We start from the raw sequence: 13,493 nt of genomic DNA, 5'->3' as shown, positions 1-13,493 counted from the left end.
TAACTTTGTGCTCTTTCCTTAAGAATATTGCTAAGGGTTCCAGGGCTAGAATAATACAGCATGTGGGATAGGGTCATCCCTGCTTTGTTCCCCTTTGTATCGGACACTGCTTTGATATATGTGTGCCGGTTCATACTCTTGCAACTGGGCTGGAGTAGAGCATCTGTACCCATCTCGTGATGCCCTCGCCGATCCCATAACCTCTTACGGAGGCAAACAGCCATCCCCACGTGACCGAGTCAAAAGCTTTGATGGCATTGAGCGCCACCACTGCACATCCCTTGGGATCACTATGGATTCCTCCATACTCGGGTGAAGTTTTCCCGCTGCATATGCTTCTAGAATCTGAAGCAGCCTAAGGGCCACCTCCTTTACAAATTTATAAAATTCTGACGGCAGCCCATCCCTCCCAGGGGTTTGTCCTGTGGGGGCTGGGCTATTACTCCTCGCAATTCTTCTATCATGATTGGTGCCTCTAACATCTCCCTCTGCTCCATACTGAGTGTGGGCAGTCCGATTTCCTCTAGGGTCTCCCTAATTTCCTGCTCATTAATCTCCCCCTGGTCCTCGTAGAGGCCCTGGTAGAATGTTCTAGAGGTCTCATAGATTTCTTTTTGGGACCTCCACGTTTCCCAAAAATTGTCTATTTCCACCATCCCTTCCCGCAACCACCATTTGTTTCCCATGTTCCTGCTCGCTCAGTACCAACTGGTAACCTAACTGCTCCTAATAAGGAAGGAAAAAGCAGCTACCCAGCCCAATGTGTCTAGTGGGTTAGACCCTGGACTGTATTTCCTAGTTACTGAACCCAACCTTGTGGAGATGAAACTAGGGGAATCTGAGTCACTCATCCAGTTCTCAATCTTCCCTGAATTGTTGTGCGCATTATAAGGTTGTGCATTCAGAATCACATATATACATTACGACTTCTCTCCTCTTGGCGGCTTATCTACTGTCCACCTCGTTCTCTGGCATCTGCTTCATCTTGTTAGCATCCATCCAGGCGTTCACTTGCTCTGGAGTATCAAAAAATAGAGACATCTCCATGTATATTACGTTTGGTTTTGCTGGATACAGGAGCATGTCTCTTATGCCCTGACTTCGCAACCTTTCTTTCGTTGGGACAAATTGACCTCTTTTCCTCTGGACTTGCATCATTTAATCCGAGTAGATTGCCCCTGCCGCTGATCCTCAGCGTATCTCCCCAACCTCCTGCTCCCCAATAGGTATTTTTGCAATAATGGGCTGGAGTAGAGTTCCTAGGGCTATGTGGGGTGCCGGGGGAGTTCTCGTTGCCTCTCTGTGGGCCCTCAACACTGTGAACTCATGGGATGGGTCTCCTGAGCCGATTTCCTGAAGGGGTTTATTTTCCATATACCTGGTAGGATCTGTGCCTTCTGCCCCTCAATCCCCCCTGTAGCATCAGGATTCGGATGTTGCCCCTTCTCGCCCTGCCCTCCACATCCTCTGCCCGTTCCTGTAGCAGCCAGACCTGTGTATTTAGTTTCCAGACTTGTAGTTCCGTTGTGGAGGCTGGAACATCTTCTAGTTTCTTTTCCGTATCCCCCACTTTGCCTGCTAGGTTGCCCACATCTTGTTGCAAGAGGCCGACATCGCACTTTACTTCCCCAATGTGGGTTTCCATTGATACTCCTCAAGGCAGCTATCGCCTCGAGGATTCTGTCATTGGCGTTGTTTGACTGGGCTTTTGGGTATTGTCGTTCCAATTGTTCATCACTGTGCTTGGCCTCTTGTTCTTCACTTTTTTTGGTAAACGCCTCCATCTTGGACTATGTTGGATGCGCCCAGACCTTACTCCTCCCCCGCCCGGCATTTGACCTTGGTCGTGCTGCCGGTCCCTTCCCCACCCTATTCTGCTGAGGCTACGCTTCACTTTTGGTTGGCATACTCTCGCCCTACGCACTGGCAGCACTTGGCCACCTGTCCTTCCTCCAGTGCGCGTGCGCCCAGTGCTGCTCCAGATAGGATTAAGGAGTGAGAGTATTTTACTCCCAATATTTAGAGTTGGAGAGTAAATCCAATTTCAAGAGCATAACAATGTGTTTCAACCTTCGCAAGAGTGTATGACAAATATCCAATTTGTGCGTAAAATTAAAACTGTTAGAAAACATTAGTGACAAAAAGGCTGTATTTCAAAGTGGTTCTAAATAATGTATTGCACCTGTGAAAAGCATTTTCCCCACACATGAACCTTGTAAATGCATACTTCCCAGCTTCATCTTCATGATACCTGGGCACAAACTCTGTTAAGGTCTACTACAGCTGCCAGCTAGTTACATCGTGTGATTCATAAATCAAGTCCCTCACTCTACCAGCATCACTTCTCTGCCTTTTGGGCCTACTGTTGCTGACTGGCACAACCTGCTTGACAGCCACTCTGTTTGTGCTCCATCTCTCCTTCTCTTTGCTACTCTGTTTACCCCCCCCCCCGTCTCTCACTTTCGGATGCTCTACCTCTCACCCTTAAGTGTTGCGATGCCACGTTTTGTCTCTCCCATCTCTGCATTCCATTGTTGCTGTTCCCCTCCTATATCTCGCTGTATCAGTTGAAATAACTCTTCTTCCTGTCTCAGGTCATTACTGTGGCTAGATCTGTTTTTCATTTTCTTGGTTGTGGTGGCTACGCCTTTTGATTATCTTTTTTGCACTGTCTCTTATGCTATTGGCCTGCCCTTCTCTAGTCTTACTTTTCTATTTACATCTCTCCCCACCTGCTGTTGGTCTGTTTTTTATTTTACTTCCTCTAAATGTCTCTTTTGCTCTACTTCTATCACTCCTATTGTGTGTTTGTCCTATTATTAACTCACTTTCTTTGTTGCCCTATCATGTAGCTCATTGCTCTCTTCCTGTTGCTGAAATTCCTGTTTTGGATTGTCTAGTTGGTTCCCTGTACCTTTGCCCCCCTCCCCACACCTTTGTTCTCCTCTGTTGCTTAGTTTTAGAGTTGCTCTACCTCCCCTGTTTTTCTGTTCGTCTTTTAACATAGCACCAATAAATATGCAAAAAGGCAAAAAGCCCATTTTTTTTTTATAAATCTAGTGCAGCTTTATCATTGGGTGCTCCTTTTCAGATGTGTGCAACCCTTCTTTTGACCATTAGGCTGGGAACTATAGAGTTAGAGGTTTGTCTGACTAGATGCAGCACTTGCTTGAATGCAGATGCTTTACCAAACACTGTATGCCGTTACAAGTATAAGAGCCCATATGAACTGTGTTCTGAGCCATTACAAGTATAGCCGTCCTCATGGGACGTGCTGCTTCTGAGCCATTACATGTATAGCAGCCCAAATGAGATGTCTGTTCTGAGCCATTACAAGTATAGCGGTCCTCATGGAATGTGTGTGTTCTACTTGTGAGCCATTACAGGTATAGCAGCCCCGATGAGGTGTATATTCTGAGCCATTACAAGTATAGTAACCCTGAAAAAATGTCTGTTCGGAGCCATTACACATATAGTAGTCCTCATGGGATGTGCTTCTTGCTAACAGCCCAAACGAGATGTCTGTTCTGAGCAATCACTGGTATATCAGCCCTGATGATTAGTGTGTTCTGAGCCATTACAAGCATAGCAGCCTTGGAGAGTTGTGTTCTGAGCCTTTACAAGTAGAGCACCCTGGATGAAATGTGTGTTCTGAATCACTGAACATTTGGTAGTCCTTTTGAGAAGTCAAAAGTTTAAGTCCACTCTGTTACAATTGAATGTTACCTGTATCTTACATGCATATCTCTGATGCAGACTCATTAACTCACCTGTCAACAGGATTTGAACTAAAAAGTTACGCAATAATCTCTGCTGCAGAGTTATTGGCCCACTGAGCTGCCTTTCCCAGCAGGCTGTTGACACTGAAAGGCACATAGGATTAGGCTTGCCTGACATAAATTACTTTTTAAAAGCTCTGTCTGTTTGGACTATCCTACATTAGTCAGGAGATTCACAATGAGGCATTGAAATGTGCTAGATTTTTGGCAGTGGGACTCAGTAATCGTACATGGGAGAAGCAGACATTTTGAAACAGCGCAAGACCGAGCAGAATGGATCGAAGTATATGACAGCAATGCCATCTTCTCACACAGGCCGGAGGTTGGTGGGAAGAGCTCAGACACTGTTCTTGCTCAGTACTTTAGCTCGCTGCAGAAAATGTCAACACATGTTTGTGCTTTCTCAACAGCAGCTCTGTTAAGAAATTAAATTCAGGAACTGTCCTAAAACATTGCAGTCCTGCTAAGAAATGTCGGCATGATGCAATCAGCCCTGCTGTGAATATTTGGCATTGTGCCATGACATGTGTATAGCAGTTATGTTGATAAATTAGGCTACTTTGCCTGAATATATAGCAGTCATGTTGAGCAGTACCGGTACAATCTATACCACTGAAAATATATACAGCACTGCTTCTACCTGTATCCATTATACCTGCGTGCGTTGGGTGGCCAGAAAGGGGGTTGAAATTCAGACCACATACCTAGCTATTTGTTTCTCTCTAAGAAAACAAACTATGTATAGTTCCCTTTCATGCATGCATACACATGCTATCTAAAAAAAAAAAACACATCTTAATATAGAACACCCAAAAAGTTTTTGCTTCTCACAAAAGCCAAACAACTGTTTGCTGGGAGGCTCTCCTAAAAACCTCAAGAGATCAAGCGCCCAGATGCCCGCGGGTTCGGTGCACTTTATAAATATCAAATACATAAATAAAGAACCCCAAACAATTTAATGCAATTGATGTGCTTCTGTGATGAAAAGAAAACAAAGTATGAAATACCCCTGCTGCTGCAACTGCGCTGCCTCCTTTAAAACGGATTAAGACCGAGGAAAATCAAGAAGAAATGCAACCCTGGTTTAAGACCATTTTCATTTCACACTATGCTAAATGTGTCCTAAAGCAAAGTGAAAAGCCTGTTCATGATTCAAGATGCTTTAATAGTGCTGTAACCTACAAAATGCAGGCAGTTGAACAAAGTGAAGAAAACACAAATTCCCTTTTACATTACTCAAAGTATTATCTTGAGAGAATCATTAACAGAGGAGAGTGCTAAAAAAGAATAAACGGACCAGGACTCATCTCAGTTGTTTCTTTCAAAGAACTGTGTGGATTGCTAAACTAAAGAGTGATTTGCAATCTGCTGCTTGCCAGGCTGTCACCAGTGAGCTCCATGATTTATGGGGGTGCTGCCATAAATAGCCTGTGTATTAAAAGGGCCGTATTGACAATATTTCTGTGCATAAAAAGGCCTCTTATGCACCTTATATGGAGGGCTTGTGCACCCCCCCCCCCCCCCGACAGTGTGAATCCTGTATGCTGAGTCGGACAGTCTTTGACTATGGATCTCAGAGGAGTGGGGAGATGCTGATGTCTAGTCTGCACCCACCTTTCCTCCCATTCTTAGCCACTGTGCCCTCTCACCTTGCCCTGTGCTCCCTCTCTGGCTCTGCAATTCAGCCCTGGTCAAACTTGCCTGCTTGTGTCTGCACCTGCCAACGTCTCTCATTGCCTCACTGTGACGGCTCCTGCTGGTGTTATGCTCTGGGTAGCCTCTTGTGGTGTTGACAGTTATTTGTGGCTACCGCTCTGGGCGTCCCGCAGATCTACTACCTCCTCTTCTCTGCAGTGGCCTTTCCGTTGGTCCGCTGTCCCTCTGTAACTGTGCGTCGCTTGGCATTGCCGCACTATACGCGGCCTCCCGAGTTATTTATCTGGTGGTGCACCGCTCCCTTGTCTGTCCTCTGCTGCTCAGCCTTGGGCGCCTCAGCCTTGCGCTGGCTCCTCTGATATACCGGTGCCCCTCCTCGACTCCAGGGAGTCTCAGTGTGGTCCTGCAATCCCACCCTCCCCTGTAGGTGCTTCGGTGGGGCGCCAGTCTCACCATCCGGGGATATTGCACCCCCTATTCAGTAGTATAGATTTAGAGAGCCTCGGGCACCGGCTACTCGCTCCTGTGTTTTCCCGCTCTGGACACTCTCTGCCTCCGAATATGCTCTGGAAAGTGGCATCTCAATGTATTGAGACTATGAGTCACTAATTCAAGGATATTTCACAATATTCAATGAACGAAGTGTATATCAAAGCAGGATCATTCAGGGAGCTTAAGAGAAACAAGTCTTACTCATATCTTCGCTGGCCATGCCCCCAATAGCAATGAGTCTTTGTGGATGAGGGCAACTCCACCACCTTGGGCGTTCTGAGTGTAGGATTGTGTAACCTGCTGGGACAGCAATGGTGAGAGCAGGACCAGCAGCTGGTTGTAACCATGTTTCACTTACAGTTAAGATGTCCAGATTCTGATTCGAGATGAGGTCTCTAATATCTGTAGCATGAGCAATGATGCAGCGTGCCTTCATGAGTGCGCAGCAGAAAGGTTTGTGGGTAGGAGTGGGAGTAGCTGTTGCAATGAAGAAAGTAGAAGGTGAAGTAGTTGCAGAACGTCTGCATTGAGTACTGAGGTTTTACTGGCGGTTCTTATTGGTCGGTGGGTAGAAACGTTGTGTATGTGGTGTTAATGTACAGGACGAGAGCCATAAGGCTTTTTGCAAGCACTACTGTTTGGATGCTGGCTCCAGATCGGACGCTGCATTTGGCCAGTCAGTATTAAGGAACTTGTTTTTTTTAAGGAGTGTCACCTCTCCACCCTGGGGCTACATTCAGTGGTAATCGCCCATACAGTATGGAGGAAAGGGGGCGGGACGTAAGAGTAATTAGAAGTTACTCACCATAGTGACTAACATACTCTTAGTCCCTAGTCCCCTTTCCTCCATACATCCCACCTCCTAATAAAACTGATGTCATTAAATATTGTCGACGCATCAATGGGGTCTGAGGAGTGGTGCTGATGGGCGGAGTCCGGAGCGCATGCTGCCGGGGCTGCACCCCTGCATGCCTCTAATTTTAAAGTGGAAGAAGATTTTTTTCTGGTGAGAAAGCTTCCGTCTGCCGTTCCTAGCGAGGAATTCCCATACAGTATGGAGGAAAGGGGACTATGGACTGAGAGTATCTTAGTCACTACAGTGAGTTACATATAATTTAATAATGAAATGTCCAATGCTCGAGACCTTCAAGAACGTGTTTTCTCCCACACGCGACCTCTCCGATACAGCATATTCCTCTATGAAAGTTCAAACACTCGCATACCGGTTTTCTAATTCGCTAGAAACTCACTGGTAGTGTTTAAGTGTCTCCCATAACCACAGATCACTCAACCCTTTGCTTTTCACATCAGGATTCCAATTCCTGCCCCTCAGGCACTCCTCGATTAAAAGGGACAATGTTTCCACACAGCTCCCTTCCCAACGTACAATCTGCTACATGGAGCCTCAGCTCCCACATCACACTTCCACAATTAGTTTCCCTCTGCAGACCTCGGCAATCAGATTGCTAATTAGCTAGCGTTGGCTTCCTATTCCAGTACTTAGTTCACCCATTTTGAAGTATCAACATTACTTTGTTTATTATGTTTCTTGTTGTCTATGACGCTCATTCTTTGTTTACTTCTGATGTCAGACGTTGCTGTACGCATGATGTCATCGCGTTGTTACACTTATGCGGAAATACATACGCGAAGGGAGCTGCTCTGTCCCCCTGCCGTTAGCTAATTCTGCCGGGCACCAGCCAAGCGATATTGTCTCGAGCAACTTATCACTAAGACTTATTGTTTCAACAAGGTTAGCAGATGATTATTGCAGAGCGGATACTCATGGCACAGGATGCCATGGTTACATTTTGCAACGGGAGCGATGTGGTTCAAGAGAAACGGTTTACATTATGTATCAAGCGGAAGCAAACTCGCGCAAATATTATCTTGGGGGACATGCAAGTCTGATCGGACATGATCATGCATCTATATATATGTAATTAGACACATTTAAAATAGCATCAACTCTAATGTAGAAAAACGTATTTTTTCAGGTGTACTTAATACCTTGAACATGCTGAATACTTAGCGCTTGATATTTTGATTACTATCTTCATTCGACCATCGAATTTTCCATCCGGATCGCATCAGGGAAATTATACTACAGGGTAATGGTGAATTATATTTCGCCATTCAGTCAGTGATATTTCTCACTATTATAGTGTAGATGTCGGCACCATTTTATATAGGATTTGAGATTGACTCCTCGTTTGAAAGAATACCTAATCCAATAAATTATGTCCTAATCTATATTTCACCAGTGGTCCATGTACGAGTTTATGAGCGCACTTCGAATTACGGAATTTCACAAGTTCGCTTTCTTTCGGTTTCATCTCTCATTTGCAGAATAGGAGTCTCTACCGTATCCATGTTAGGTGAGCATTCTTTCAGCTGTGAACACAATCTACCCATTTATCACATCTACTAACGGTTTGTGTCAAGTTATTGCCTTATAATCATTCACGTTTATATAACATTACACCTAATAGAACAGCTCATTATCTACAGGATGGATACATATTTATATAATCAAACCAGATAGCTTTCACCCAATTTTAAGAATATGGGGCATGCGGTAGCACTCCACAGCATTATGACCACAGTATATAATTGTTCCATGAGTAATCAATACATACTTATTGTGTATGGTCTTACATTCTGAATAATTTAGTTTTTCTTTCATATTTGTACCCATTTTAACATCACCCTCAGTTTCTGACCTGAAATGTGGCTTTCTTTGGTATGTTTTATATTTTATTTTGTCTGTGGTTTTCAACTTAATGTGGTTTTATTTCATTCATTGACTGTTTCATGCTTTATACTGTGGTGATTTTGCTGATAATTATTATTCAACCTTGAAAACGACCAAGTGGTCGAGACAGGTGTCGGCTGTACGATGACAAGAAAATTATAATTTTGATTTCACACGTTATTAAATGGAGCGTGAGTCACCTTCCCTCAACCATTAATTAATTGTCTGAACTTTACAAACCCTGAGGGTGGTTTGTGGGAATTGTATGTTCGCTGCCACCAAACCTTTTTGGATTAAATTTCAGATTTTGCTAATTTTGAGTTGTCATTAGCGCACAGAAGTCATATCGAACCTACATGCTTTGGATTTTCTTTTACAAAAAAATAGGACCTATCCACATAATTTCATGGCATAGAACGAACATCTCTCCTACGTGGTTCCTGTCTAGTTGCTTCGTAATGCTCTCACTTGCCTATTCAGGAACGATTACCATTAGGAATCCACCCAGCTGCTCTGCCCACACTTGGTGCTGGTCAGACAGAGGTTATTCTCACCCATCAATCAAGAGTCGTCCTTGGTGGCTTGAGCCCAAAACAGGCTTGTTTTTCTCTTTCTCTCGCTCTGGTTCCAGCCCAGTTCTGGGTTATAGCCCCGAATCTGGCTAGCAAAACCTCTTTACTTCTGTCAATCATAGTCCTCTCAAAGATCTGTGTTATAGCCCCAGCAGGCTAAAACAAAATCTTTTTTCTCGTGGATTTTTTCTGGCGTTGGACTGAGTCTGGTCTGTAGCCCCCAGCAGACACTGTGCAGCATTCACCTCTCATTGTCTGACTTATAAGTTAACAAGTTATATCTCTTAGAAAGGGCAGCCTCCTTATCCTAATGCCGCTTATCTCTGGACCACTTTCCAATTGCCTCACTCTCTGGTTCCCTCTGTGTTATTCTGTGCTGTTTGTCTTGTATTAAATGCCCCCAACACAATATTGGATCAAATGGGCCATTTTTTAATTAACATCAGGTCCCCAGATTGGCCACTTTTTCCTTGTACCACGGTCCACCATGATACACCTTTGTATCATTTACTTGTGTTTTGTGTCACCCGCCTTTCTATGTTAATGGTTTCATTTCCCATGAGGTCGTAGGCAGGAGGTCTTAAATACCTTTCTGCACCATTTTGAGATCAGGCCGAACCATCCTTGCACCCTTGCGGTACCATGATTCCACCCACTTCACTACAAGTAAAATATCCTCAAGCAGTTACATTTTTTTATGTGGCTCTGGGGTGCCCCGGTTAATCAATTCAGCTTCCAACCTTTTTAGTTTGCTGCATCCATCTGAGACAGAGCAGAGGTTGCATAGACTAGACCCTACAAGTTCCATAATTTCACAACTATACTAGGTTTGACAAATCCAGAATGGATTGAAAATTGTTACATTTGGTTATGCACCCAGGGAAGAGGCTGCTTTTCAGTTGCATTGTCACATGCATGCATCTAGCTGCATGTGCAAGACTCCCTGAGAGGAAATCTTGGTGAATTCTACAGGAAGTAATGTAACTCAGGACATTTACTGATCCAGTCAGCTCTAAATATATTTTTTAAGTACTGTACTATTGTTTTGATTCCTCTGGTATGGTTGAAATTCTTTTGCCAGGTCTGTGATTCAACCCAATTTATGGTCATCTATCACTTCTTCAAGAATGAATTTGCATAATAGACTGTATCTCCTCAAATCATAATGATCAGCCTTTATAACAGATCATTGCCTGTTGTCTTAGTCTCTTGTTTTATTTCTATGATCAGGCTTTTTCAGAGATGGTTGAGGAGCAAGGAACCAACACCCCAGCCATCATGGATATCCGTGACCTGGCCCGCCGCTTCGCCATGATGTTCGGACCAGATCAGTTGAGAAACCGTGAACCTATTGTCATGCTGCACAAGTAAGTTATCCCAAAACTCTCCTGCCATAATGAGATACGAAGTCAAGTGTGAGGGGTCAGAAATGTGATTCGGATAACTTGGTAGAGGTTTTCATAAAATGACATGTTATTAACGCAAAATGGTTTGACAAATTCCTTCCTTTCAATGGATTGCTTTTCTCCCACAGATTCCTAATTGGATAGATATCCCCTTCCAGCTTCAGCTGCTCGGAAAAACCTAGACGGTGGGCATAGTGGACCTCTACTCAGCCGTTAATCCGTCCTGAGTTCCTTTATTCTACACACTCAGCACGCTGCTCTTGACGAAAACTTTACTCAGCATTTTTTTCGACAAAATCCTGTCGTCGCGAGTTGCCATGTCCGCGCTTGGGATTTCAGGCTTCAAACGCTGCTCTAATTGCAAGATGTCGGTGGCCGACCCACGTAACATGTGAGGGCTACGCCTTCTGTGGCCAAATGAACCCAAAGTCCCTTAGAGAGCAGGCAGCCAAGCTTGCAGTGGGCCGACCGCAGTCTAAGTCACTGGTGCGGTTGACCGTTGGGTCATTGAAGGCCGAAACAGGCCGAAACAGAAGGCCCGTCAACTGAGAAAAGAGAATAGGCACCGGCGCAAGGCAAAGAAGAGAACCCACTCTCACAGCCAAATGTCCTCACATAAAAACAAGAGGCGTCATTGACACGACTGCGGGTCCTCGTCGGAACGCAGTAACACGTCGGCGGGGCGGACGTCCAGGCAGGAATGGGAGTACTTTAAGTCCCTTATGTTGGCCATGTTTCAGAAGGTGGCTGTGGGTGCGGTGTAGGAAGGCATGGTATCAACAGTAAGACACAAGTGACCACAGTTCAGGGGTGTTTATTGATCTTCAAAAAGGATTTGAAAAAAGGCTATCTAATCCTAAATCTACAGATGGGAGCAAGCTACGACTATCAAATAATAACAGTCATCGTAGTGCCTTGCCAAAATAAAAGGGCCCATACTAAAAAAACCTATTGCAAATCCCTACCTCTAAATACAAATAGTGTAGGAATTAATGTTACAAAAAGAAAGAAGTGTTCACAAAATCATATATATGTCAGGATGTTCAGGCTGTTGAATTTCAATAATAAAGGGGATTGCCCAAATATCTAGGGTTCTATGGGCTAAATATCTATCAGAAAAACAGAATTGGACCCTTAGATGGACGATGATATGTTCATTTATCTTTTACTTATAAATATTGACAAATGATTCAATACGTTCTTTTCAAAAACTTTTTTTGTATTTTTTATAAAGTATCACCATTTCGGTGTAAAAATGTTTTAAACCATAAAACACAATTTGCGCTTATTTAAGATCCACAAAACCATTCATCCCTACATTCCATTCGTTTCAGTTTATCATACCATCAGTCACACAACTACCTTATCTTTTAGGCCACACTCCAACAGATTTATACATCAACAAAAAATTTAGATCTCTCAATACAGTCTTACATTTAAATTAATGTGTGTCCTTAATCAAGCAGTAGGTCGACAGGTGTTTCAGGTTGTATTTTATAGACTTAAATCAGTCCGCTAAGTACGCAACCATCTTCAGGACATCAACAGGAACAGCAATAAAGTCCCTTTAGATATAGTAGGGTGGATCACATTTCCTCCGTCTTGCAATCGCGGTGTGGGAAACAAGAAGAATGGATTAATCCTGTCCGCACCCGTGTAAGAATACCCAGTCAATGAAGACAAACTTCAGAAGCCACAGGTGGAGCCTCAAGCAGAGTCTTTCAAATCGGGTTCTCAGTGGAGCCCCCTTTCTTGTACACAATCTCCTTCGTAACGACCATGTGTGTCTATCCTCTCCGGCTTATGGACTGTGCTGCTATGGTCATCTTTGTGTCGTTAAATGATGTCATGCACGGACGTCTTTCTATTTTGCTCACACAGTTCTCATTAGGTTAAAAAATCCTAAAGGTTTCGCCCAATTCTCACTGGAGTGAATACTGTTCACTCCATCCGTTCACAGCTGGTTCGTCAAAGTATTCAAGGCGACCAAAATAGAAAGAGGTCCGTGCATGACATCATTTAACGACAAAAAGATGACCGTAGCAGCACGGTCCATGCCACCTTTCATCTGGATACCTAACAGAGACTTTCGAATGAGCATCCATGTGGTGCCAGACCACTCTGTTTACATTATTGTCTCTTGGCTTCAAAGTTCAATCGCTCATTCGCTGATTAATTGTGTCTGTGTCGCTTGCCACATACGCATCATACACTGTTCTCTTCAGTTCTCATTATACAATGTTTCAGCTTGCAACCTTGACTTCAACACAGACCGGTCTGGTATCGGTCTCCCCAACCCACTGGCTTTGCTGACTTCACTGGCACTGCTTTGGTGTAGGAGCCAAGGACAGTACCACGGCAGCAACGATTCTCCCCGCCTTTACTATCGACGCAGGAGAGCTCCGGGTACCTCGGAAACACAATGCAGCGTTCTTTAGCCTCGATTCCTGGTCTTTCGTTTCCTATTCTATTCCTATTCCTGAAAGTAACGGTCTTCTGTTGAAAAGGGCAAGGGCACTTTCCTCCTTGCAATCCTCTTCGGTTGTGCCGTTTTACGCCTTGTATAAAACTGCCATCTTGTAACTGCTGCTTCCTTGTGTGCTTTGCCTTGCTCAGAGTGTGTTTTTGTGCTTCGCCTTTTATCCGTGTGGGGAAGTGTGATGGTAGCCAGGTGTGTGTAATGGTCCGGGATTGCCTAACCCTGCCTGGCCATTGTATTGGGACATGTCAGAAATACGGCTTGGTTGTTAATCTGTTTTCTCTCACAGTGAGCTGTCTGTGAGAAAGTGTTTGTGTTGGGAAAGGGGGACGGGGGGGTTGAGTTCCTAAGTAT

The 13,493-nt window shown here is 44.2% G+C and overlaps 1 protein-coding gene across 1 annotated transcript in view; it reads left to right on the top strand.

Annotated features, from left to right (window-relative positions):
- STAG3 (STAG3 cohesin complex component) overlaps nt 1-13,493 on the top strand; it is a 2,261,782-nt gene that overhangs the window by 1,983,549 nt on the left and 264,740 nt on the right. Inside the window, exon 27 of the mRNA XM_069646424.1 lies at nt 10,485-10,621. Within this exon, the coding sequence (XP_069502525.1) occupies nt 10,485-10,621 (137 nt within the window). The remainder of the gene's footprint in view (nt 1-10,484; nt 10,622-13,493) is intronic.

The sequence above is a fragment of the Ambystoma mexicanum genome, chromosome 1p (genome assembly GCF_040938575.1).
Source record: "Ambystoma mexicanum isolate Mex_15411 chromosome 1p, UKY_AmexF1_1, whole genome shotgun sequence".
NCBI lineage: Eukaryota > Metazoa > Chordata > Amphibia > Caudata > Ambystomatidae > Ambystoma > Ambystoma mexicanum.
This window is presented reverse-complemented; position numbering and strand designations above follow the sequence as displayed.